This window comes from Leptodactylus fuscus, chromosome 2 (assembly GCF_031893055.1).
Source record: "Leptodactylus fuscus isolate aLepFus1 chromosome 2, aLepFus1.hap2, whole genome shotgun sequence".
Lineage (NCBI taxonomy): Eukaryota > Metazoa > Chordata > Amphibia > Anura > Leptodactylidae > Leptodactylus > Leptodactylus fuscus.
Genome location: NC_134266.1, coordinates 285180302 through 285206664, shown reverse-complemented (window position 1 = coordinate 285206664; position 26363 = coordinate 285180302). Strand labels below are relative to the sequence as shown.

The 26363-nt window shown below is 55.6% G+C and overlaps 1 protein-coding gene across 1 annotated transcript in view; it reads right to left on the bottom strand.

Annotated features, from left to right (window-relative positions):
* Positions 1-25436, bottom strand: part of LOC142194239 (stromal interaction molecule 1-like) — a 308297-nt gene extending 282861 nt beyond the window's left edge. The window contains exons 1-2 of the mRNA XM_075263254.1: positions 24974-25436; positions 3278-3408 (exon numbers count right to left, since the gene is read on the bottom strand). Of these exons, the coding sequence (XP_075119355.1) occupies positions 3278-3408; positions 24974-25082 (240 nt within the window). The 5' untranslated portion in view covers positions 25083-25436. The remainder of the gene's footprint in view (positions 1-3277; positions 3409-24973) is intronic.
* Positions 25437-26363: the final 927 nt, after the last annotated feature.

Below are 26363 nucleotides of genomic sequence, written 5' to 3'. Positions count from 1 at the left end.
CTCAGCGCCTCCGACCGCCGCAGGACAGAGCGCCCCACACCGCCCCCTAGTGAGGGATCCAGAGAACAGACTACAACACTCAGCGCCTCCGACCGCCGCAGGACAGAGCGCCCCACACCGCCCCCTAGTGAGGAACCCAGAGAGCAGACAACAACACTCAGCGCCTCCGACCGCCGCAGGACAGAGCGCCCCACACCGCCCCCTAGTGAGGAACCCAGAGAGCAGACTACAACACTCAGCGCCTCCGACCGCCGCAGGACACAGCGCCCCACACCGCCCCCTAGTGAGGAACCCAGAGAGCAGACAACAACACTCAGGGCCTCCGACCGCCGCAGGACAGAGCGCCCCACACCGCCCCCTAGTGAGGAACCCAGAGAGCAGACAACAACACTCAGCGCCTCCGACCGCCGCAGGACAGAGCGCCCCACACCGCCCCCTAGTGAGGAACCCAGAGAACAGACTACAACACTCAGCGCATCCGACCGCCGCAGGACAGAGCGCCCCACACCGCCCCCTAGTGAGGAACCCAGAGAACAGACTACAACACTCAGCGCCTCCGACCGCCGCAGGACAGAGCGCCCCACACCGCCCCCTAGTGAGGAACCCAGAGAGCAGACAACAACACTCAGCGCCTCCGACCGCCGCAGGACAGAGCGCCCCACACCGCCCCCTAGTGAGGAACCCAGAGAGCAGACTACAACACTCAGCGCCTCCGACCGCCGCAGGACAGAGCGCCCCACACCGCCCCCTAGTGAGGAACCCAGAGAACAGACTACAACACTCAGCGCCTCCGACCGCCGCAGGACAGAGCGCCCCACACCGCCCCCTAGTGAGGAACCCAGAGAGCAGACAACAACACTCAGCGCCTCCGACCGCCGCAGGACAGAGCGCCCCACACCGCCCCCTAGTGAGGGACCCAGAGAGCAGACTATAACACTCAGCGCCTCCGACCGCCGCAGGACAGAGCGCCCCACACCGCCCCCTAGTAAGGGATCTAGAGAACAGACTACAACACTCAGCGCCTCCGACCGCCGCAGGACAGAGAACCCCACACCGCCCCCTAGTGAGGAACCCAGAGAGCAGACAACTACACTCAGCGCCTCCGACCGCCGCAGGACAGAGCGCCCCACACCGCCCCCTAGTAAGGGATCCAGAGAACAGACTACAACACTCAGCGCCTCCGACCGCCGCAGGACAGAGCGCCCTACACCGCCCCCTAGTCAGGGACCCAGAGAGCAGACTATAACACTCAGTGCCTCCGACCGCCGCAGGACAGAGCGCCCCACACCGCCCCCTAGTGAGGGACCCAGAGAGCAGACTATAACACTCAGCGCCTCCGACCGCCACAGGACAGAGCGCCCCACACCGCCCCCTAGTGAGGGACCCAGAGAGCAGACTATAACACTCAGCGCCTCCGACCGCCGCAGGACAGAGCGCCCCACACCACCCCCTAGTGAGGGATCCAGAGAGCAGACTACAACACTCAGCGCCTCCAACCGCCGCAGGACAGAGCACCCCACACCGCCCCCTAGTGAGGGACCCAGAGAGCAGACTATAACACTCAGCGCCTCCGACCGCCGCAGGACAGAGCGCCTCACACCGCCCCCTAGTAAGGGACCCAGAGAGCAGACTATAACACTCAGCGCCTCCGACCACCGCAGGACAGAGCGCCCCACACCGCCCCCTAGTGAGGGACCCAGAGAGCAGACTATAACACTCAGCGCCTCCGAGCGCCGCAGGACAGAGCGCCCCACACCGCCCCCTAGTGAGGGACCCAGAGAGCAGACTACAACACTCAGCGCCTCCGACCGCCGCAGGACAGAGCACCCCACACCACCCCCTAGTTAAGGACCCAGAGAGCAGACTACAACACTCAGCGCCTCCGACCGCCGCAGGACAGAGCACCCCACACCACCCCCTAGTGAGGGACCCAGAGAGCAGACTACAACACTCAGCGCCTCCGACCGCCGCAGGACAGAGCACCCCACATCGCCCCCTAGTGAGGGACCCAGAGAGCAGACTACAACACTCAGCGCCTCCGACCGCCGCAGGACAGAGCGCCCCACATCGCCCCCTAGTGAGGGACCCAGAGAGCAGACTACAACACTCAGCGCCTCCGACCGCCGCAGGACAGAGCACCCCACACCACCCCCTAGTTAAGGACCCAGAGAGCAGACAACACTCAGCACCTCCGACCGCCGCAGGACAGAGCGCCCCACACCGCCCCCTAGTGAGGGACCCAGAGAGCAGACTACAACACTCAGCGCCTCCGACCGCCGCAGGACAGAGCACCCCACACCGCCCCCTAGTGAGGGACCCAGAGAGCAGACAACAACACTCAGCGCCTCCGACCGCCGCAGGACACAGCGCCCCACACCGCCCCCTAGTGAGGGATCCAGAGAGCAGACAACACTCAGCGCCTCCGACCGCCGCAGGACAGAGCGCCCCACACCGCCCCCTAGTGAGGGACCCAGAGAGCAGACTACAAAACTCAGCACCTCCGACCACCCCACACCGCCCCCTAGTGTAGGATCTAAGAGAGCCCACTCCAACATCTTGAAGGAGCCCCGCGACCCCTCCTCTGCACCCCCCAACTATAATATCAGAACCCCCCCCCACTACATTATAAGACAAGCCCTGCACTCCCTCCAATTACAATACAATGAGCCCCTCCCTCTTGACTAGATCTGCAGCTCTCATGGTATTAACTAGGTCCCCGTCCCCCACCATTATCTGCCACGCGTTGTACGCCCTCCACATCCCGCACGCCCTCTATTGGTGGGGTTATCAGCAGAGCGGGGTGCAGGCCCCTCCCCTTTAGTCGTTCCGCTCCGGTCGTTATTCTCATTTCCTGCAGGCACATAAAGGGTTACCCCGGGCCACCCCTCCCCCTCCCGGGCTCAGCTGTTCCTCTGTATATTTAGCTTGGGAAGAGGTAAAGTGATCGCCCTTTTCTTGAGGCCGCAGATCTCTTTGCTGCAGAGAGGAGGCAAGTCATCCCGCCATACTCCAGTCACAGCCAAAGCTGCACACCTTACTCCTTGTCCTGGCGTATCGCCTTCTGGAATCTGTAGTGCTCACACCCCACTCAGCAGCAAGACGTGACTGGGTGAAGCAGCAGCAGCTCTGGGTGTGAATGGAGCACACCATGTGATAAGATACTACGGGATCTGGAGTGGAGGCAGCTCTGGATGTAACTAGAGCAGGTGATGTGACAGGTGACATTTTTGCTGTCTGTACGGTAACCAGGTAGGATCATGTGACTGCGTGCGCTCACCTCATCGCTCTCCTCCACGTCCACGTTCCCATTGGCATCGTCGTCCATCTGTTTGTGAATACTGACCAAGGCCTCGAAGCTTCGCAGCTCGTCCTCGCCATGACACAAGATTGGATCGATCAGGCAGAACTCTGCAAGGAAAGGAACAGCGTGAGAAGAGAAACCGCCGTGCGGACGCAGCGTACAGCGAACCGCTCACCTGGACACAAGGCCAAGGGCCCCGCAGGCAACCCAGCCACAAAATCTAAGTAATAGCAAATCAGTCAGGGGCCCCGCACAACAATACGATGGGGGCCCCGCACAACAATACGATGGGGGCCCCGCACAACAATACGATGGGGGCCCCGCACAACAATACGATGGGGGCCCCGCACAACAATACGATGGGGGCCCCGCACAACAATACGATGGGGGCCCCGCACAACAATACGATGGGGGCCCCGCACAACAATACGATAGGGGCCCCGCACAACAATACGATAGGGGCCCCGCACAACAATACGATAGGGGCCCCGCACAACAATACGATAGGGGCCCCGCACAACAATACGATAGGGGCCCCGCACAACAATACGATAGGGGCCCCGCACAACAATACGATAGGGGCCCCGCACAACAATACGATGGGGGCCCCGCACAACAATACGATGGGGGCCCCGGACAACAATACAAAAGGGGCCCCGCACAACAATACGATAGGGGCCCCGCACAACAATACGATAGGGGCCCCGGACAGTGCTGTAACTAAAGTCTGGTGGGCCCTGGTGCAGTCTTTTGTCCGGGCCCCGACCTCATCTCTACAGTGAATTCTTGATAGTGATGGTTACGGGTGCTGAGGAGTTTAATCCAGCTTAGTGTGCTCGGGTAATCTGGGGTGTCCTTGGCTTATGGGCCACAGTGCGACTGCACCCTCTGCACCCTCTCAAGTTACACCCCTGCCCCGGAGAACAATACCATAGGGGCTCCAGTATATAACACCGCAGTATCCACCGACAGGCTCCAGGCACTAGACAGGAAACATCATACACTAGTGTAGTAATAGTTGTACCACAGAGAGGGGGCGCCATAGACAAGGCTGCTGGATCCAGGAACGTATAATAGAGGTCACTGAGCAGCTGGACATAGAGGAGGAAGTGGTCAGCACCAGCGCAGGGCGGCTACACCCCACTGACCCTCCCACGCCCCACTGGCCCTCCTACGCCCCACTGACCCTCCAATACACACAATCTCAGCAACTAAACTAATACAGAGCCCAGACCAGACCCCTAAACTACTACAGACCCCAGAGCAGACCCCTAAACTAATACAGACCCCAGAGCGGACCCCTAAACTAATACAGACCCCAGAGCAGACCCCTAAACTACTACAGACCCCAGAGCAGACCCCTAAACTAATACAGACCCCAGACCAGAGCCCTAAACTAATACAGACCCCAGACCGGACCCCTAAACTAATACAGACCCCAGACCAGACCTCTAAACTAATACAGACCCCAGACCAGACCCCTAAACTAATACAGACCCCAGACCAGACCCCTAAACTAATACAGACCCCAGACCAGACCTCTAAACTAATACAGACCCCAGACCAGACCCCTAAACTAATACAGACCCCAGACCAGACCCCTAAACTAATACAGACCCCAGACCAGAGCCCTAAACTAATACAGACCCCAGACCAGACCCCTAAACTAATACAGACCCCAGACCAGACCCCTAAACTAATACAGACCCCAGACCGGACCCCTAAACTAATACAGACCCCAGACCAGAGCCCTAAACTAATACAGACCCCAGACCAGAGCCCTAAACTAATACAGACCCCAGACCAGAGCCCTAAACTAATACAGACCCCAGACCGGACCCCTAAACTAATACAGACCCCAGACCGGACCCCTAAACTAATACAGACCCCAGACCAGACCTCTAAACTAATACAGACCCCAGACCAGACCCCTAAACTAATACAGACCCCAGACCAGAGCCCTAAACTAATACAGACCCCAGACCGGACCCCTAAACTAATACAGACCCCAGACCAGACCCCTAAACTAATACAGACCCCAGACCAGACCCCTAAACTAATACAGACCCCAGACCAGACCTCTAAACTAATACAGACCCCTAAACTAATACAGACCCCAGACCAGAGCCCTAAACTAATACAGACCCCAGACCAGAGCCCTAAACTAATACAGACCCCAGACCAGACCCCCTAAACTAATACAGACCCCAGACCAGAGCCCTAAACTAATACAGACCCCAGACCGGACCCCTAAACTAATACAGACCCCAGACCAGACCCCTAAACTAATACAGACCCCAGACCAGAGCCCTAAACTAATACAGACCCCAGACCGGACCCCTAAACTAATACAGACCCCAGACCGGACCCCTAAACTAATACAGACCCCAGACCAGACCCCTAAACTAATACAGACCCCAGACCAGACCCCTAAACTAATACAGACCCCAGACCAGACCTCTAAACTAATACAGACCCCTAAACTAATACAGACCCCAGACCAGACCCCTAAACTAATACAGACCCCAGACCAGACCCCTAAACTAATACAGACCCCAGACCAGACCCCTAAACTAATACAGACCCCAGACCAGACCCCTAAACTAATACAGACCCCAGACCAGACCCCTAAACTAATACAGACCCCAGACCAGACCCCTAAACTAATACAGACCCCAGACCAGACCTCTAAACTAATACAGACCCCAGACCAGACCCCTAAACTAATACAGACCCCAGACCAGAGCCCTAAACTAATACAGACCCCAGACCAGACCTTCTCATCCCTGTCCAGTGACCCCTGCATTGTCAGCTGCCCCAACCTGCAGAGCATCGCTCCTCCCTCACAAGGTCACAGAGAGGAAACACTCAGCAGACACTGCAGCACATCCCGCCAGCTGTAGTCACAGCACATTGCAGAGGATCAGTGCTGCCCCCTATGCTCACAGCCCCTGCACTGCATCATGGGAGAGGACCTGCAGCCTGGCAGCAAACAGGAGAGCAGCAGAAAGGTGATTGCAGCTCTGGAGGTGACTGGAGTACAAGACCAGTTTGCTGCGGTTTCGGCTGACTTCCCTCCCTTATGCGGGTGCCGCTATCGCCCACATCTCGCCCTTATGGCGGTTTTTGCAGTCTTAGTGAAATACGATCAGGTATTAGTGACGTAGCGGAGTGGCTGCAGTCCTGGGGGGGGGTCACACCCAGCTTTCTGTACCCCAACTATCATCTGTGCAGGAGGGGAGGATATGTCACTGCAGTCAGGAAGCTGGGAAAGCTGGGTGACACATCAGAGGTCACCGGAGACAAATGTTCTCAAAAATCTCATCTATTCCAGGACATCGTGTCCTCCACGGAGAGCGCGAGCGTCATCAGCGCAATGTGTGCCAGCCCCTCCGAGGACCGGCCTCATTATCCGGGTCACCTCCTTAGAGGGAGGCCACAGGAACAAGACGCCTCATTAACCCCGCACTGTCCGCAAACAGATCCACATCATCACACTGTGTGGTAGAGAAGACAGCCGGTGATGTCAGGAACAGGGGGCGGGGCCGTGACAACCTCTCATGGTATATACAGCCGGTGATGTCAGGAACAGGGGGCGGGGCCGTGACAACCTCTCATGGTATATACAGCCGGTGATGTCAGGAACAGGGGGCGGGGCCGTGACAACCTCTCATATAATATACAGGTTGGTTGTCAGTAACAGGGGGCGGGGCCATGACAACCTCTCATATAATATACAGGCTGGTTGTCAGTAACAGGGGGCGGGGCCGTGACAACCTCTCATATAATATACAGCTGGTTGTCAGTAACAGGGGGCGGGGCCGTGACAACCTCTCAGACATGATATATACAGCTGGTTGTCAGTAACAGGGGGCGGGGCCGTGACAACCTCTCATATAATATACAGGTTGGTTGTCAGTAACAGGGGGCGGGGCCGTGACAACCTCTCAGACATGATATATACAGCTGGTTGTCAGTAACAGGGGGCGGGGCTGTGACAACCTCTCATGATATATACAGCTGGTTGTCAGTAACAGGGGGCGGGGCTGTGACTACCTCTCATATAATATACAGGCTGGTTGTCAGTAACAGGGGGCGGGGCTGTGACAACCTCTCATATAATATACAGGCTGGTTGTCAGTAACAGGGGGCGGGGCTGTGACAACCTCTCATGGTATATACAGCTGGTTGTCAGTAACAGGGGGCGGGGCCGTGACTACCTCTCAGACATGATATATACAGCTGGTTGTCAGTAACAGGGGGCGGGGCTGTGACTACCTCTCAGACATGGTATATACAGGCTGGTTGTCAGTAACAGGGGGCGGGGCTGTGACAACCTCTCATATAATATACAGGCTGGTTGTCAGTAACAGGGGGCGGGGCCGTGACAACCTCTCATATAATATACAGGTTGGTTGTCAGTAACAGGGGGCGGGGCCGTGACAACCTCTCAGACATGATATATACAGCTGGTTGTCAGTAACAGGGGGCGGGGCTGTGACAACCTCTCATGATATATACAGCTGGTTGTCAGTAACAGGGGGCGGGGCTGTGACTACCTCTCATATAATATACAGGCTGGTTGTCAGTAACAGGGGGCGGGGCTGTGACAACCTCTCATATAATATACAGGCTGGTTGTCAGTAACAGGGGGCGGGGCTGTGACAACCTCTCATGGTATATACAGCTGGTTGTCAGTAACAGGGGGCGGGGCCGTGACTACCTCTCAGACATGATATATACAGCTGGTTGTCAGTAACAGGGGGCGGGGCTGTGACTACCTCTCAGACATGGTATATACAGGCTGGTTGTCAGTAACAGGGGGCGGGGCTGTGACAACCTCTCATATAATATACAGGCTGGTTGTCAGTAACAGGGGGCGGGGCTGTGACAACCTCTCATATAATATACAGGCTGGTTGTCAGTAACAGGGGGCGGGGCCGTGACAACCTCTCATATAATATACAGGTTGGTTGTCAGTAACAGGGGGCGGGGCTGTGACAACCTCTCATGGTATATACAGCTGGTTGTCAGTAACAGGGGGCGGGGCCGTGACAACCTCTCATATAATATACAGCTGGTTGTCAGTAACAGGGGGCGGGGCCGTGACAACCTCTCATATAATATACAGGTTGGTTGTCAGTAACAGGGGGCGGGGCCGTGACAACCTCTCATATAATATACAGGCTGGTTGTCAGTAACAGGGGGCGGGGCCGTGACAACCTCTCATATAATATACAGCTGGTTGTCAGTAACAGGGGGCGGGGCCGTGACAACCTCTCATATAATATACAGGTTGGTTGTCAGTAACAGGGGGCGGGGCTGTGACAACCTCTCAGACATGATATATACAGCTGGTTGTCAGTAACAGGGGGCGGGGCTGTGACAACCTCTCAGACATGATATATACAGCTGGTTGTCAGTAACAGGGGGCGGGGCTGTGACAACCTCTCATGATATATACAGCTGGTTGTCAGTAACAGGGGGCGGGGCTGTGACTACCTCTCATATAATATACAGGTTGGTTGTCAGTAACAGGGGGCGGGGCTGTGACAACCTCTCAGACATGATATATACAGCTGGTTGTCAGTAACAGGGGGCGGGGCTGTGACTACCTCTCAGACATGATATATACAGCTGGTTGTCAGTAACAGGGGGCGGGGCTGTGACTACCTCTCATAATATACAGGTTGGTTGTCAGTAACAGGGGGCGGGGCTGTGACAACCTCTCATGGTATATACAGCTGGTTGTCAGTAACAGGGGGCGGGGCCGTGACAACCTCTCATATAATATACAGCTGGTTGTCAGTAACAGGGGGCGGGGCCGTGACAACCTCTCATATAATATACAGGTTGGTTGTCAGTAACAGGGGGCGGGGCCGTGACAACCTCTCATATAATATACAGGCTGGTTGTCAGTAACAGGGGGCGGGGCCGTGACAACCTCTCATATAATATACAGCTGGTTGTCAGTAACAGGGGGCGGGGCCGTGACAACCTCTCATATAATATACAGGTTGGTTGTCAGTAACAGGGGGCGGGGCTGTGACAACCTCTCAGACATGATATATACAGCTGGTTGTCAGTAACAGGGGGCGGGGCTGTGACAACCTCTCAGACATGATATATACAGCTGGTTGTCAGTAACAGGGGGCGGGGCTGTGACAACCTCTCATGATATATACAGCTGGTTGTCAGTAACAGGGGGCGGGGCTGTGACTACCTCTCATATAATATACAGGTTGGTTGTCAGTAACAGGGGGCGGGGCTGTGACAACCTCTCAGACATGATATATACAGCTGGTTGTCAGTAACAGGGGGCGGGGCTGTGACTACCTCTCAGACATGATATATACAGCTGGTTGTCAGTAACAGGGGGCGGGGCTGTGACTACCTCTCATAATATACAGGTTGGTTGTCAGTAACAGGGGGCGGGGCTGTGACAACCTCTCATATAATATACAGGCTGGTTGTCAGTAACAGGGGGCGGGGCTGTGACTACCTCTCAGACATGATATATACAGCTGGTTGTCAGTAACAGGGGGCGGGGCCGTGACAACCTCTCATAATATACAGGTTGGTTGTCAGTAACGGGGCGGGGCTGTGACAACCTCTCATATAATATACAGGTTGGTTGTCAGTAACAGGGGGCGGGGCTGTGACAACCTCTCATATAATATACAGGCTGGTTGTCAGTAACAGGGGGCGGGGCCGTGACAACCTCTCATATAATATACAGGTTGGTTGTCAGTAACAGGGGGCGGGGCCATGACAACCTCTCATATAATATACAGGTTGGTTGTCAGTAACAGGGGGCGGGGCCGTGACAACCTCTCATATAATATACAGGTTGGTTGTCAGTAACAGGGGGCGGGGCCGTGACAACCTCTCATATAATATACAGGTTGGTTGTCAGTAACAGGGGGCGGGGCCGTGACAACCTCTCATATAATATACAGGTTGGTTGTCAGTAACAGGGGGCGGGGCCGTGACAACCTCTCATATAATATACAGGTTGGTTGTCAGTAACAGGGGGCGGGGCTGTGACCACCGTTTGGTTCTGTATCGGTCGGATTACTTCCACATTTACATTCTCGGGGTCAGCCGTGTACACTGCGGGCGTTGGCGACGACGTTGCGATGTTTACAGATCTCAGGCCTGATCTCCTCTGGCTCAGATGGATACAAGAAGGGAAGCTTGGTAGGAATAGTCACCCAGCAGATTGTTTCTCTAGCACCCAGCTTTCCCAGGAGCAGAGAGAGCGGCGGGGCGCAGGGTGTCCTCTGGCTCTGGGGACGGCCCCTCTAAGGACAAGGCCGGATGATGGAGATTGGGAGAGGATTAGAGGCTCCTGGAGACGCGGCGTTTACTTGGCTGTGTACGCGGTCACTATGGGGAGGCTGCACACAATGCCAGGGTCACCAGTCACATGACCTGGGCCTAGTCCTGCTCACACAGCTGAGGGTCTGTTACAGTGTATCACTCCCATCATCCCCGCACACAAGAGGCACAAAACATCAAACTTGACAAACTGTGAGCGCAGCTTTGGATGTGAGTAGAGCATAAGGGATCAGCAGAAGATAAGATATGGGCATTACAGCGGGTAAGAGGTGCAGGAGGGCGCGAGCAGCGGGCGCGGAGACGGGCACACAACCAGGCTGGTGTAAACACAGGTGTGTCCGCGGACAGAACAGCGCACCATTGTTCTCTGCACACTCCATGAGGATGGGAGGACAACAGGGAGCTCGTTCTGTGTACTGCAGGCTCTGCGCAGAGGGATGGAGGGCAACCAAGGCCCCTGGAGGACCCCGCAGCAGGCCAGACCCCCCCCCACACACACTACTATATGTGACCAGACAGGACCCCGCAGACGGAAAGACCCCCCCCCCCCCAGTACTGTATGTAACCAGACAGGACCCCGCAGACGGAAAGACCCCCCCCCCCCCAGTACTGTATGTAACCAGACAGGACCCCGCAGCAAGCCAGACCCCCTCCCCACTACTATATGTGACCAGACAGGACCCCGCAGCAAGCCAGACCCCCTCCCCACTACTATATGTGACCAGACAGGACCCCGCAGCAAGCCAGACCCCCTCCCCACTACTATATGTGACCAGGCAGGACCCCGCAGCAGGACAGACCCCCCCCACATACACACTACTATATGTGACCAGACAGGACCCCGCAGCAGGACAGACCCCCTCCCCCACTACTATATGTGACCAGACAGGACCCCGCAGCAGGACAGACCCCCCCACACTACTATATGTGACCAGACAGGACCCCGCAGCAGGACAGACCCCCTCCCCACTACTATATGTGACCAGGCAGGACCCCGCAGCAAGCCAGACCCCCTCCCCACTACTATATGTGACCAGGCAGGACCCCGCAGCAGGACAGACCCCCCCCACATACACACTACTATATGTGACCAGACAGGACCCCGCAGCAGGACAGAACCCCCCCCCCCCACTACTATATGTGACCAGACAGGACCCCGCAGCAGGACAGACCCCCCCCCCCCACTACTATATGTGACCAGACAGGACCCCCGCAGCAGGACAGACCCCCCCCCCCACTACTATATGTGACCAGACAGGACCCCGCAGCAGGACAGACCCCCCCCCCCCACTACTATATGTGACCAGGCAGGACCCCGCAGCAGGACAGACCCCCCCCCCCACTACTATATGTGACCAGACAGGACCCCGCAGCAGGACAGACCCCCTCCCCACTACTATATGTGACCAGGCAGGACCCCGCAGCAAGCCAGACCCCCTCCCCACTACTATATGTGACCAGGCAGGACCCCGCAGACGGAAAGACCCCCCCCCCCCCAGTACTGTATGTAACCAGACAGGACCCCGCAGCAGGACAGACCCCCTCCCCACTACTATATGTGACCAGGCAGGACCCCGCAGCAGGACAGACCCCCCCCCCCCAGTACTATATGTGACCAGGCAGGACCCCGCAGACGGAAAGACCCCCCCCCCCCCAGTACTGTATGTAACCAGACAGGACCCCGCAGCAGGACAGACCCCCTCCCCACTACTATATGTGACCAGGCAGGACCCCCGCAGACGGAAAGACCCCCCCCCCCAGTACTGTATGTAACCAGACAGGACCCCGCAGCAAGCCAGACCCCCCCCCCCCCCACTACTATATGTGACCAGGCAGGACCCCGCAGCAGGACAGACCCCCACACACACACACACTACTATATGTGACCAGACAGGACCCCGCAGCAGGACAGACCCCCCCCCCCACTACTATATGTGACCAGACAGGACCCCGCAGCAGGACAGACCCCCCCCCCACTACTATATGTGACCAGACAGGACCCCGCAGCAGGACAGACCCCCCCCCCCCACTACTATATGTGACCAGGCAGGACCCCGCAGCAGGACAGACCCCCCCCCCCACTACTATATGTGACCAGACAGGACCCCGCAGCAGGACAGACCCCCTCCCCACTACTATATGTGACCAGGCAGGACCCCGCAGCAAGCCAGACCCCCTCCCCACTACTATATGTGACCAGGCAGGACCCCGCAGACGGAAAGACCCCCCCCCCCAGTACTGTATGTAACCAGACAGGACCCCGCAGCAGGACAGACCCCCTCCCCACTACTATATGTGACCAGGCAGGACCCCGCAGCAGGACAGACCCCCCCCCCCCCGGTACTATATGTGACCAGGCAGGACCCCGCAGACGGAAAGACCCCCCCCCCCCAGTACTGTATGTAACCAGACAGGACCCCGCAGCAGGACAGACCCCCTCCCCACTACTATATGTGACCAGGCAGGACCCCGCAGACGGAAAGACCCCCCCCCCCAGTACTGTATGTAACCAGACAGGACCCCGCAGCAAGCCAGACCCCCCCCCCCCCACACTACTATATGTGACCAGGCAGGACCCCGCAGCAGGACAGACCCCCCCCCCCCACTACTATATGTGACCAGACAGGACCCCGCAGCAGGACAGACCCCCACACACACACACACTACTATATGTGACCAGACAGGACCCCGCAGCAGGACAGACCCCCCCCCCACTACTATATGTGACCAGACAGGACCCCGCAGCAGGACAGACCCCCCCCCCACTACTATATGTGACCAGGCAGGACCCCGCAGCAGGACAGACTCCCCCCCAGTACTATATGTAACCAGACAGGACCCCGCAGCAGGACAGACCCCCCCCCCCCCAGTACTATATGTAACCAGACAGGACCCCGCAGCAGGACAGACCCCCTCCCCACTACTATATGTGACCAGGCAGGACCCCGCAGCAGGACAGACCCCCCACACACACACACACACTACTATATGTGACCAGGCAGGACCCCGCAGCAGGACAGACCCCCCCCCCCACTACTATATGTGACCAGGCAGGACCCCGCAGCAGGACAGACCCCCCCCCCCCCCAGTACTATATGTAACCAGACAGGACCCCGCAGCAGGACAGACCCCCTCCCCACTACTATATGTGACCAGGCAGGACCCCGCAGCAGGACAGACCCCCCCCCACACACACACACACTACTATATGTGACCAGGCAGGACCCCGCAGCAGGACAGACCCCCCCCCCCCCCACACACACACTACTATATGTGACCAGACAGGACCCCGCAGCAGGACAGACCCCCCCCCCCCACTACTATATGTGACCAGACAGGACCCCGCAGCAGGACAGACCCCCCCCCCCCACTACTATAAGTGACCAGACAGGACCCCGCAGCAGGACAGACCCCCCCCACTACTATATGTGACCAGACAGGACCCCGCAGCAGGACAGACCCCCCCCCCCCAGTACTATAAGTGACCAGACAGGACCCCGCAGCAGGACAGACCCCCCCCCCCCTACTATAAGTGACCAGACAGGACCCCGCAGCAGGACAGACCCCTCCCCCCCACTACTATAAGTGACCAGACAGGACCCCGCAGCAGGACAGACCCCCCCCCACAACACACACACACACACACACTACTATATGTGACCAGACAGGACCCCGCAGCAGGACAGACCCCCCCCACACTACTATATGTGACCAGACAGGACCCCGCAGCAGGAAAGACCCCCCCCACACTACTATATGTGACCAGACAGGACCCCGCAGCAGGACAGACCCCCCCCCCCCCACTACTATATGTGACCAGGCAGGACCCCGCAGCAGGACAGACCCCCCCCCCACTACTATATGTGACCAGACAGGACCCCGCAGCAGGACAGACCCCCCCCCCACTACTATATGTGACCAGACAGACCCTGCAGCAGGACAGACCCCCCCCCCCCACTACTATATGTGACCAGACAGGACCCCGCAGCAGGACAGACCCCCCCCCCCCAGTACTATATGTGACCAGACAGGACCCCGCAGCAGGACAGACCCCCCCCCCACTACTATATGTGACCAGACAGGACCCCGCAGCAGGACAGACCCCCTCCCCACTACTATATGTGACCAGGCAGGACCCCGCAGCAGGACAGACCCCCCCCCCCCCACTACTATATGTGACCAGACAGGACCCCGCAGCAGGACAGACCCCCCCCCCCACTACTATATGTGACCAGACAGGACCCCGCAGCAGGACAGACCCCCCCCCCCCACTACTATATGTGACCAGACAGGACCCCGCAGCAGGACAGACCCCCCTCCCCACTACTATATGTGACCAGGCAGGACCCCGCAGCAGGACAGACCCCCCCCACACACTACTATATGTGACCAGACAGGACCCCGCAGCAGGACAGACCCCCTCCCCACTACTATATGTGACCAGGCAGGACCCCGCAGCAGGACAGACCCCCCCCACACACTACTATATGTGACCAGACAGGACCCCGCAGCAGGACAGACCCCCCCCCCCCCACTACTATATGTGACCAGACAGGACCCCGCAGCAGGACAGACCCCCCCCCCCCAGTACTATATGTAACCAGACAGGACAGCACCCCAGTACTGAACACCAACCCCACCCCATTGATGGCAACAGTACTGGGGTGAGCCATGTCCCCCATGTCCCCTTGTTAGCCCAGACCCCTCCTTCTAGAAGTTTCTCTGCACTTAGGTTCTGTATATTCCCAGGTCCTGGCTGGTGACGGGCCGGAGCATCGAACCAAACAAGCCCTCTGACCTCTTGTGTGTCCCTATTAAATTGTAAGCTCTTGTGCCGCGGCCCTCTGTCCCCTCATAGATTGTAAGCTCTTGTGCCCGGGCCCTCTGTCCCCTCATAGATTGTAAGCTCTTGTGCCCGGGCCCTCTGTCCCCTCATAGATTGTAAGCTCTTGTGCCCGGGCCCTCTGTCCCCCTCATAGATTGTAAGCTCTTGTGCCCGGGCCCTCTGTCCCCCTCATAGATTGTAAGCTCTTGTGCCCGGGCCCTCTGTCCCCCTCATAGATTGTAAGCTCTTGTGCCCGGGCCCTCTGTCCCCTCATAGATTGTAAGCTCTTGTGCCGGGCCCTCTGTCCCCTCATAGATTGTAAGCTCTTGTGCCCGGGCCCTCTGTCCCCCTCATAGATTGTAAGCTCTTGTGCCCGGGCCCTCTGTCCCCTCATAGATTGTAAGCTCTTGTGCCCGGGCCCTCTGTCCCCCTCATAGATTGTAAGCTCTTGTGCCCGGGCCCTCTGTCCCCCTCATAGATTGTAAGCTCTTGTGCCCGGGCCCTCTGTCCCCCCTCATAGATTGTAAGCTCTTGTGCCCGGGCCCTCTGTCCCCTCATAGATTGCAAGCTCTTGCGTCCTCCTCTCGGTCTCCTATAGAAGTAAAGTTCCTATTATTATTTATTAGAGTCTGAATCCCCCAGCTGGGCCCGGGCACTGCCGGAGAAGACCCCCCGACCAATCACAACCTACCCCAGTCACACAACTGCTCTACTGGACTCCAATTTAACCATTTCTGATCCCCCCCCCCCCATCCATGGCCAATGGACAGTCATATAAAGGGTGGTGGCACATGGCATGGGGGGGAGGGGGGACCACCTGTCTGAGCTCATGAACCTGGGGGGGGGGGGGGGGTATCTTGTCACACCCCAGCAGAGGCAGCAGTTGTACAAACAGAGGCAGGAGGGGGTGACAACCAGGAGAAGCGCTCGGAGGGACCCCCGGGGATAAAGGGGAGCAGTGCCCCTAGTGACACGTATGATCCTACACACGCCTCAGTACACGCAGCCGCTCCCTGTCTATTCCGCCCGCAGGGATTTGGCATCAGAAGATCCTGATGAGCAACAAAGTCTCCTCCACCTGCGGGGAAACCGGAGAGGAAGAGGAGGAGGGTGGAGCAGGAATTATATAACAGGGTGCGGGGGGGCACAAGGAACTCCGCCCACTAACAGGCCACGTGATGGGGGCACAAGGAACCCCGCCCACTAACAGGCCACGTGATGGGGGCACAAGGAACCCCGCCCACTAACAGGCCATGTGATGGGGGCACAAGGAACCCCGCCCACTAACAGGCCACGTGATGGGGGCACAAGGAACCAGGCCCACTAACAGGCCACGTGATGGGGGCACAAGGAACCCCGCCCACTAACAGGCCACGTGATGGGGGCGCAAGGAACCCCGCCCACTAACAGGCCATGTGATGGGGGCACAAGGAACCAGGCCCACTAACAGGCCACGTGATGGGGGCACAAGGAACCCCGCCCACTAACAGGCCACGTGATGGGGGCACAAGGAACCCCGCCCACTAACAGGCCACGTGATGGGGGCGCAAGGAACCAGGCCCCACTAACAGCCCACATCATGGGGCACACTGATCCCCGCCCACATGATGGGGCACACTGATCCCCGCCCACATGATGGGGCACACTGATCCCCGCCTACCATCAGGACTGCTCAGACCTCGTCTCCATACCCCGCTCTCGGGGCGGGGGGCCGTGTTATGTGGCTGCTGTGTACAGGCCGGGTCTCCATGGACACGGCAGCGGGCACGGATCTCCTGGCTGGCACTGACTCTACTTGACATTAATATCGTCGGCGTCTGCCAGGAGCGGCCCGGGCACCGGCTCTGCTAAACCAGGGCCAGAGAATGTGAGGGGCTTCCTCTATCCAGAGTGCAGGGCCCGGAGGGAGCGCGGCCTAGGCAGGGGCCCAGGATAACCCAGATTACAAGAAGCCTGATCTCATACTCCAGTCACATCCAGAGCTGCAGCCACAACCCTCTAGTCATAGCTCAATCTTTACTATGGCCTAGGCAACGATCTAATGGTAACCATGGAGACACATCAGCCTGGATAGGGGCTGTAGACAAAAGGACGAAGAAATCTGTCACCAGGAAAACTGAGGGTTAATTTAGTCCCACCCCCACCCAAAACATGGAGGAGGAGGAGGAGGAGGAGGAGGAGGACAGGTGACGGAGGTTTTCCGCTCCGCTGCTTCCCCTGCAGGGACTGGGGTGTGTATACTGTAAAGACCAAGGCCTCCAGTCCCAACCAAAGCAGCATTCACAAGTCTGGTGGTCTGGAGTCTCAGGCTATTACACTGCAGCTCTGGCCAGGACTAGAGCACAAGATATCGGGCAACTAAACAATGAGAAGTGCGACTTTGGATGTGACTGGAGGATAAAAACATTCCAAGTAAAGCCACGTAAAGCCTGAGGCTGCAGTACCGGCCGTGGCCTGCAATCCTAAGCGAGCAGGCAGAGCCGGTCTCAGTAGTGCAGCCTCAGGCTCTGGACAGATTACTGACAGTCACTGGATAGTTGGGGTTTTCTGGTCGTCTCCTCTAAGAGCTTGGTCAGGACTGCGCCGGGCAACACCGCCATCTCCGGCGCCGCCTACGATTTCGCTCCCGTCAGCGTCTTACAGGAGACGGAAACTTTCCAAAAATCAGCAGGAAAACCACAGAGTCCTGGCGGCTCAAGAAGCCAGCGGGGCCCGAGGACAGGCTGCAGGGGCCACACAACACTCAGTACAATACAGGGCCCCTGCTGATCAGTCCCATCCAAGAAAAGCTCAGACGCTGGAGAGAACCCAACTTTCCCAGGCTCCAGAAAGACAAATCAGCAAGGTGGAAGTAATGGAGGTGATCCCGGGGGTGAATGGATGGAACAAGCTCGTCTAGGCCCAAAACTTCTCACAGCTGAGGGTCTGTTACACTGGTATATACATCTCACAGCTGAGGGTCTGTTACACTAGTATATACATCTCACAGCTGAGGGTCTGTTGCACTGGTATCTAGTATATACGTCTCACAGCAGAGGGTCTGTTGCACTGGTATATAGTATATACACATATCACAGCAGAGGGTCTGTTACACTGGTATATAGTATATACACATCTCACAGCTGAGGGTCTGTTACACTGGTATCTAGTATATACATCTCACAGCTGAGGGTCTGTTACACTGGTATCTAGTATATACATCTCACAGCTGAGGGTCTGTTACACTGGTATATAGTATATACACATCTCAAAGCTGAGGGTCTGTTACACTGGTATATAGTATATACATCTCACAGCTGAGGGTCTGTTACACTGGTATATAGTATATACATCTCACAGCAGAGGGTCTGTTACACTGGTATATCGTATATACATCTCACAGCAGAGGGTCTGTTACACTTGTATCTAAAATATATGTCTCACAGCTGAGGGTCTATTACACTGGTATATCGTATATACATCTCACAGCTGAGGGTCTGTTACACTTGTATCTGGTCCGGACGCTCCTGTGCTGATAGCCTGTTACAGTGTGTCAGTCCAGGCAGAGATGTCAGATCCGCTGCGTACAGTCACAGAGACGTGTCTATATTGGATACACTGTCACAAAGCCTCAGCTGTGAGAAGCAGAGACTCTACTAGAGAGCGACAGACGTCTGGAATGTCCCTTTAAGAAGGACTTGTTGGCAGACGGGGTTTTGCGCTATTGTCAGACTCAGAGGCCAAGAAAGTGGCGAGAGCGAAGAGCGCGGTGAGGAGGAAACCACAATCATCAGCCGGATCTTATGTCAGCGGCCGGGCTGTGTGCACACCGCGCGCCAGGAATTCAGGGGCTGCCCGGATAAAGGGGAACCATCGCCAAGGACTGTGGGGCTGCTGCAAGCTACTGCTCCAAGTTATCAGCCAGCGCAGGCCTGGGAGGGGCCGACTGCAGAGATCTTAGAGAGAGAAGTGACAGGAAGCGTAATAGTATAGAAGTGACGTATATAGAGAGCCCAGAAGCTTCCGGGTGACAGATATCAGCAGCGATGGAAGGAAGATATCAGTCACATAGTATCACAGTACAGTATATAGTGATATAAGAGGAGCGGCCGATATCAGTCACATCTTATTACAGTACAGTATATAGTGATATAAGAGGAGCGGCTGATATCAGTCACATCTTATTACAGTACAGTATATAGTGATATAAGAGGAGCGGCCGATATCGGTCACATCTTATTACAGTACAGTATATAGTGATATAAGAGGAGCGGCTGATATCGGTCACATCTTATTACAGTACAGTATATAGTGATATATGAGGAGCGGCCGATATCAGTCACATCTTATTACAGTACAGTATATAGTGATATAAGAGGAGTGGCTGATATCAGTCACATCTTATTACAGTACAGTATATAGTGATATAAGGGGAGCGGCTGATATCAGTCACATCTTATTACAGTACAGTATATAGTGATATAAGAGGAGCGGCCGATATCAGTCACATCTTATTACAGTACAGTATATAGTGATATAAGAGGAGCGGCCGATATCAGTCACATCTTATTACAGTACAGTATATAGTGATATAAGAGGAGCGGCTGATATCGGTCACATCTTATTACAGTACAGTATATAGTGATATATGAGGAGCGGCCGATATCAGTCACATCTTATTACAGTACAGTATATAATGATATAAGAGGAGCGGCCGATATCAGTCACATCTTATTACAGTACAGTATATAGTGATATAAGAGGAGCGGCCGATATCAGTCACATCTTATTACAGTACAGTATATAGTGATATAAGAGGAGCGGCCGATATCAGTCACATCTTATTACAGTACAGTATATAGTGATATAAGAGGAGCGGCCGATATCAGTCACATCTTATTACAGTACAGTATATAGTGATATAAGAGGAGCGGCCGATATCGGTCACATCTTATTACAGTACAGTATATAGTGATATAAGAGGAGCGGCTGATATCGGTCACATCTTATTACAGTACAGTATATAGTGATATAAGAGGAGTGGCCGATATCAGTCACATCTTATTACAGTACAGTATATAGTGATATAAGGGGAGCGGCTGATATCAGTCACATCTTATTACAGTACAGTATATAGTGATATAAGAGGAGTGGCCGATATCAGTCACATCTTATTACAGTACAGTATATAGTGATATAAGAGGAGCGGCTGATATCAGTCACATCTTATTACAGTACAGTATATAGTGATATAAGAGGAGAAGCCGATATCAGTCACATCTTATTACAGTACAGTATATAGTGATATAAGAGGAGTGGCCGATATCAGTCACATCTTATTACAGTACAGTATATAGTGATATAAGAGGAGCGGCCGATATCAGTCACATCTTATTACAGTACAGTATATAGTGATATAAGAGGAGTGGCTGATATCAGTCACATCTTATTACAGTACAGTATATAGTGATATAAGAGGAGGGGCCGATATCGGTCACATCTTATTACAGTACAGTATATAGTGATATAAGAGGAGCGGCTGATATCAGTCACATCTTATTACAGTACAGTATATAGTGATATAAGAGGAGGGGCCGATATCGGTCACATCTTATTACAGTACAGTATATAGTGATATAAGAGGAGCGGCTGATATCAGTCACATCTTATTACAGGACAGTATATAGTGATATAAGAGGAGGGGCCGATATCGGTCACATCTTATTACAGTACAGTATATAGTGATATAAGAGGAGCGGCTGATATCGGTCACATCTTATTACAGGACAGTATATAGTGATATAAGAGGAGGGGCCGATATCGGTCACATCTTATTACAGTACAGTATATAGTGATATAAGAGGAGCGGCTGATATCAGTCACATCTTATTACAGTACAGTATATAGTGATATAAGAGGAGGGGCCGATATCGGTCACATCTTATTACAGTACAGTATATAGTGATATAAGAGGAGAAGCCGATATCAGTCACATCTTATTACAGTACAGTATATAGTGATATAAGAGGAGTGGCCGATATCAGTCACATCTTATTACAGTACAGTATATAGTGATATAAGAGGAGCGGCCGATATCAGTCACATCTTATTACAGTACAGTATATAGTGATATAAGAGGAGTGGCTGATATCAGTCACATCTTATTACAGTACAGTATATAGTGATATAAGAGGAGGGGCCGATATCGGTCACATCTTATTACAGTACAGTATATAGTGATATAAGAGGAGCGGCTGATATCAGTCACATCTTATTACAGTACAGTATATAGTGATATAAGAGGAGGGGCCGATATCGGTCACATCTTATTACAGTACAGTATATAGTGATATAAGAGGAGCGGCTGATATCAGTCACATCTTATTACAGGACAGTATATAGTGATATAAGAGGAGGGGCCGATATCGGTCACATCTTATTACAGTACAGTATATAGTGATATAAGAGGAGCGGCTGATATCGGTCACATCTTATTACAGGACAGTATATAGTGATATAAGAGGAGGGGCCGATATCGGTCACATCTTATTACAGTACAGTATATAGTGATATAAGAGGAGCGGCTGATATCAGTCACATCTTATTACAGGACAGTATATAGTGATATAAGAGGAGCGGCTGATATCAGTCACATCTTATTACAGTACAGTATATAGTGATATAAGAGGAGTGGCTCCCGCACAGTTATAGTGTTTGGTATAGTGTCTGTCCCTTTATGTGCTGGCTGCTCGGTCACTGACTAGTAAGGACGGCCTCTGGCACACACACTACAGGTAGTCTCTCCCGCTCTCTCTATTCAGATCTGCCCGCCCTGCAGGGTGCCAGGAAACAGGAGGGCACAAAAAGCAGGAACCCTACCAGTGTGAACAAGTGCAGAGTCTTAAAGGGTCACACAAAAGTGTGGAGCAGGAGGAACATACAGCAGTAGTGATGGAGGTCACCATAACCCTCAGGCCTGAACCCGCTGACAACCCAAACCCATAGATCTGCACCCGCTGACAACTTTGATGTGATCTTGGCACCACAGCAGATACACATGAAGGGCCGGCGCAGCGGTAATGAGCGATATAACATCCTATAAACACAGCAGCACAGAATAGAGTGACAAAACCTTAATGAAAGTGCGAACAGAGCCCAACATACGCCCCGCCCCCAGATTGTTACTATGTATCAGTACACAGTGATGGAATGTTGCAATACAATGTATCCAGGACAGGACTGTAACCCGCAGGGGCTGAAAGTGAGTGCAAGACCCCCGCAATGCTTTGTCCTGGGGGGAGAGGGCACTTTGTGCAGCTGCTGCAGAGACAACACAGGGATGGAGACTTAGTATTGGGTGTCGGGTGAGCGGTCCGTGCCCCTGGTCTGACCCACACAGGAATGTGCACGTCCTACAGGAGACAGCTCACAGGAGAGACCGATGGACGGACGGACGCGCTTACTGACAATATCCTCAGGTGAAGTGGCTGATAACAGAGAGCACTAGCTCAGCATCCGGAGAGGAGTCTACCAATGTCACCCACTGTAGGGGATGCCTGGATTTGGGGAGGCAGCTCACAAGGAACTCATTCTATTCTCACACCAGTCCTGACACTGGTGACAGTCTTCACTGTGACTGGCATTTTATTCATGAATTAGACAGCTCAGGATGAGGACTGTAGAGAAAGAGGAGCGCTAAAGAAGAGGGAATTATGGGGACAGGAGGTACAGGGGGCGACAGACTCAGACCACCCCCCACCAACTGGGCCAGGTGACATCTCAGGGGAGCGATCCAAAGAAACTCTCATCCTGACAACCCTCCAAGACCAAGAACTAAACCGACAACACCAGGATTGTCCACACCCAGGACCCCCCAAACCTCTGCAGACCCTCCAGACAGAAACAGGACCCCCGAACCTCTGCAGACCCTCCAGACAGACCCAGGACCCCCGAACCTCTGCAGACCCTCCAATCAGCCCCAGGACCCCCCAAACCTCTGCAGACCCTCCAGCCAGACCCAGGACCCCCCAAACCTCTGCAGACCCTCCAGCCAGCCCCAGGACCCCCCAAACCTCTGCAGACCCTCCAGCCAGCCCCAGGACCCCCAAACCTCTGCAGACCCTCCAGCCAGCCCCAGGACCCCCAAACCTCTGCAGACCCTCCAGCCAGCCCCAGGACCCCCAAACCTCTGCAGACCCTCCAGCCAGACCCAGGACCCCCCAAACCTCTGCAGACCCTCCAGCCAGACCCAGGACCCCCCAAACCTCTGCAGACCCTCCAGCCAGACCCAGGACCCCCGAACCTCTGCAGACCCTCCAGCCAGACCCAGGACCCCCGAACCTCTGCAGACCCTCCAATCAGCCCCAGGACCCCCCAAACCTCTGCAGACCCTCCAGCCAGACCCAGGACCTCCAGACCTCTGCAGACCCTCCAGCCAGCCCCAGGACCCCCGAACCTCTGCAGACCCTCCAGCCAGACCCAGGACCCCCGAACCTCTGCAGACCCTCCAGCCAGCCCCAGGACCCCCGAACCTCTGCAGACCCTCCAGCCAGACCCAGGACCTCCAGACCTCTGCAGACCCTCCAGCCAGATCCAGGACCCCCCAAACCTCTGCAGACCCTCCAGCCAGCCCCAGGACCCCCGAACCTCTGCAGACCCTCCAGCCAGACCCAGGACCTCCAGACCTCTGCAGACCCTCCAGCCAGATCCAGGACCCCCCAAACCTCTGCAGACCCTCCAGCCAGACCCAGGACCCCCCAAACCTCTGCAGACCCTCCAGCCAGACCCAGGACCTCCAGACCTCTGCAGACCCTCCAGCCAGATCCAGGACCCCCCAAACCTCTGCAGACCCTCCAGCCAGACCCAGGACCCCCCAAACCTCTGCAGACCCTCCAGCCAGACCCAGGACCTCCAGACCTCTGCAGACCCTCCAGCCAGATCCAGGACCCCCCAAACCTCTGCAGACCCTCCAGCCAGACCCAGGACCCCCCAAACCTCTGCAGACCCTCCAGCCAGACCCAGGACCTCCAGACCTCTGCAGACCCTCCAGCCAGATCCAGGACCCCCCAAACCTCTGCAGACCCTCCAATCAGCCCCAGGACCTCCAGACCTCTGCAGACCCTCCAATCAGCCCCAGGACCTCCAGACCTCTGCAGACCCTCCAGCCAGACCCAGGACCTCCAGACCTCTGCAGACCCTCCAGCCAGACCCAGGACCCCCCAAACCTCTGCAGACCCTTCAGCCAGACCCAGGACCCCCGAACCTCTGCAGACCCTCCAGCCAGACCCAGGACCTCAAGACCTCTGCAGACCCTCCAGCCAGATCCAGGACCCCCCAAACCTCTGCAGACCCTCCAATCAGCCCCAGGACCTCCAGACCTCTGCAGACCCTCCAGCCAGACCCAGGACCTCCAGACCTCTGCAGACCCTCCAGCCAGATCCAGGACCCCCCAAACCTCTGCAGACCCTTCAGCCAGACCCAGGACCCCCGAACCTCTGCAGACCCAGGACCCCCAGACCCGCTCTCACCTGCCTGCAGGGACTCCTCGGCCGGGGCCCCGGTCGGTTTCTGCGCCTGTCCGTGCTGCAGGAAGGAGGCGCACACAATCCACACCACGATGCGGGACCAGACGTCCATGTTTGCGGTAATGAGGATGATGCTGGTGACTGTACACACTCAGCGTCCACCTTGTGGAATAGAAGAGGAAGCCGCTGGACCCAAGAGCTCGCACTTCTCCCCTACAGGCGGCAGTGGTGGCGGCTCACAGGCTCGGCAGAGGGCGCTGTGTCCGGGCCATGCCAGACGGTGTCCACAGGAGCCAGTCCATACCAAGTGTGAGCAGTCACATCCTCCGGGGGGCGCTGCAGGCAGGAACGTGTGGGCGGACCGGACAGCCGCTCCCTGACACCTCAGCCCCGGGGCCGCTCCGCACCGCACACCGGCCTCTGCTGTCCCCGGCTCTGACACTGAGCACTCCAGGCTCCGCCCCGACACTGACAGCTATGATGACGTACACCGACGTCACTGAGCTATAAACGCGGGGGGCGGGGCTCTCAGGAGGGAGGCGGATGGGGTAGGCGGGACGGGGAGGAGTCTGTAGGTAAATCATAAGAGGGAGGGACTAACGCGGTGGGCGTGGCTTAGAAGTATGTAGGCGGAGAGAAGATTGATGGGTGGAGTTAGAGCTTGTCGCGCTGGTATTATAATAAGGGTAAGAAGGCGTTTTTACACAAATAGGAATAGCCAATGGGAGCTCGCGACGTGCTAGGATGGGTGGAGCTTAATGAGATTGCGGCAAAGGGGAGAATGATTGACGGAAGAAGTGGGCGCGGTCCTGTGTGATTGACGTGAATGATGGGCGTGGTCCGATGTGATTGCCCGGAAGATGCGCTGGGATTGGCGGGAGACTGCCGGCTGTGAGGAGTCCCCGATACTGATCTAGCCAGGTCATGTGACTGACAGAAGTGCTGCAGTGTAAAGCAGGGAGGAGACTGAAGGGGGAGTTGTGTCTGGACCTGATATAACAGTACAGTAATGGCTGCAGCTCTGGAGGTGACTGGAGTATATACCTGATATAACAGTACAGTAATGGCTGCAGCTCTGGAGGTGACTGGAGTATATAAACTGATATAACGGTAGAGTAATGGCTGCAGCTCTGGAGGTGACTGGAGTATATAAACTGATATAACGGTAGAGTAATGGCTGCAGCTCTGGAGGTGACTGGAGTATATAAACTGATATAACAGTACAGTAATGGCTGCAGCTCTGGAGGTGACTGGAGTATATACCTGATATAACAGTACAGTAATGGCTGCAGCTCTGGAGGTGACTGGAGTATATAAACTGATATAACGGTACAGTAATGGCTGCAGCTCTGGAGGTGACTGGAGTATATACCTGCTATAACAGTACAGTAAT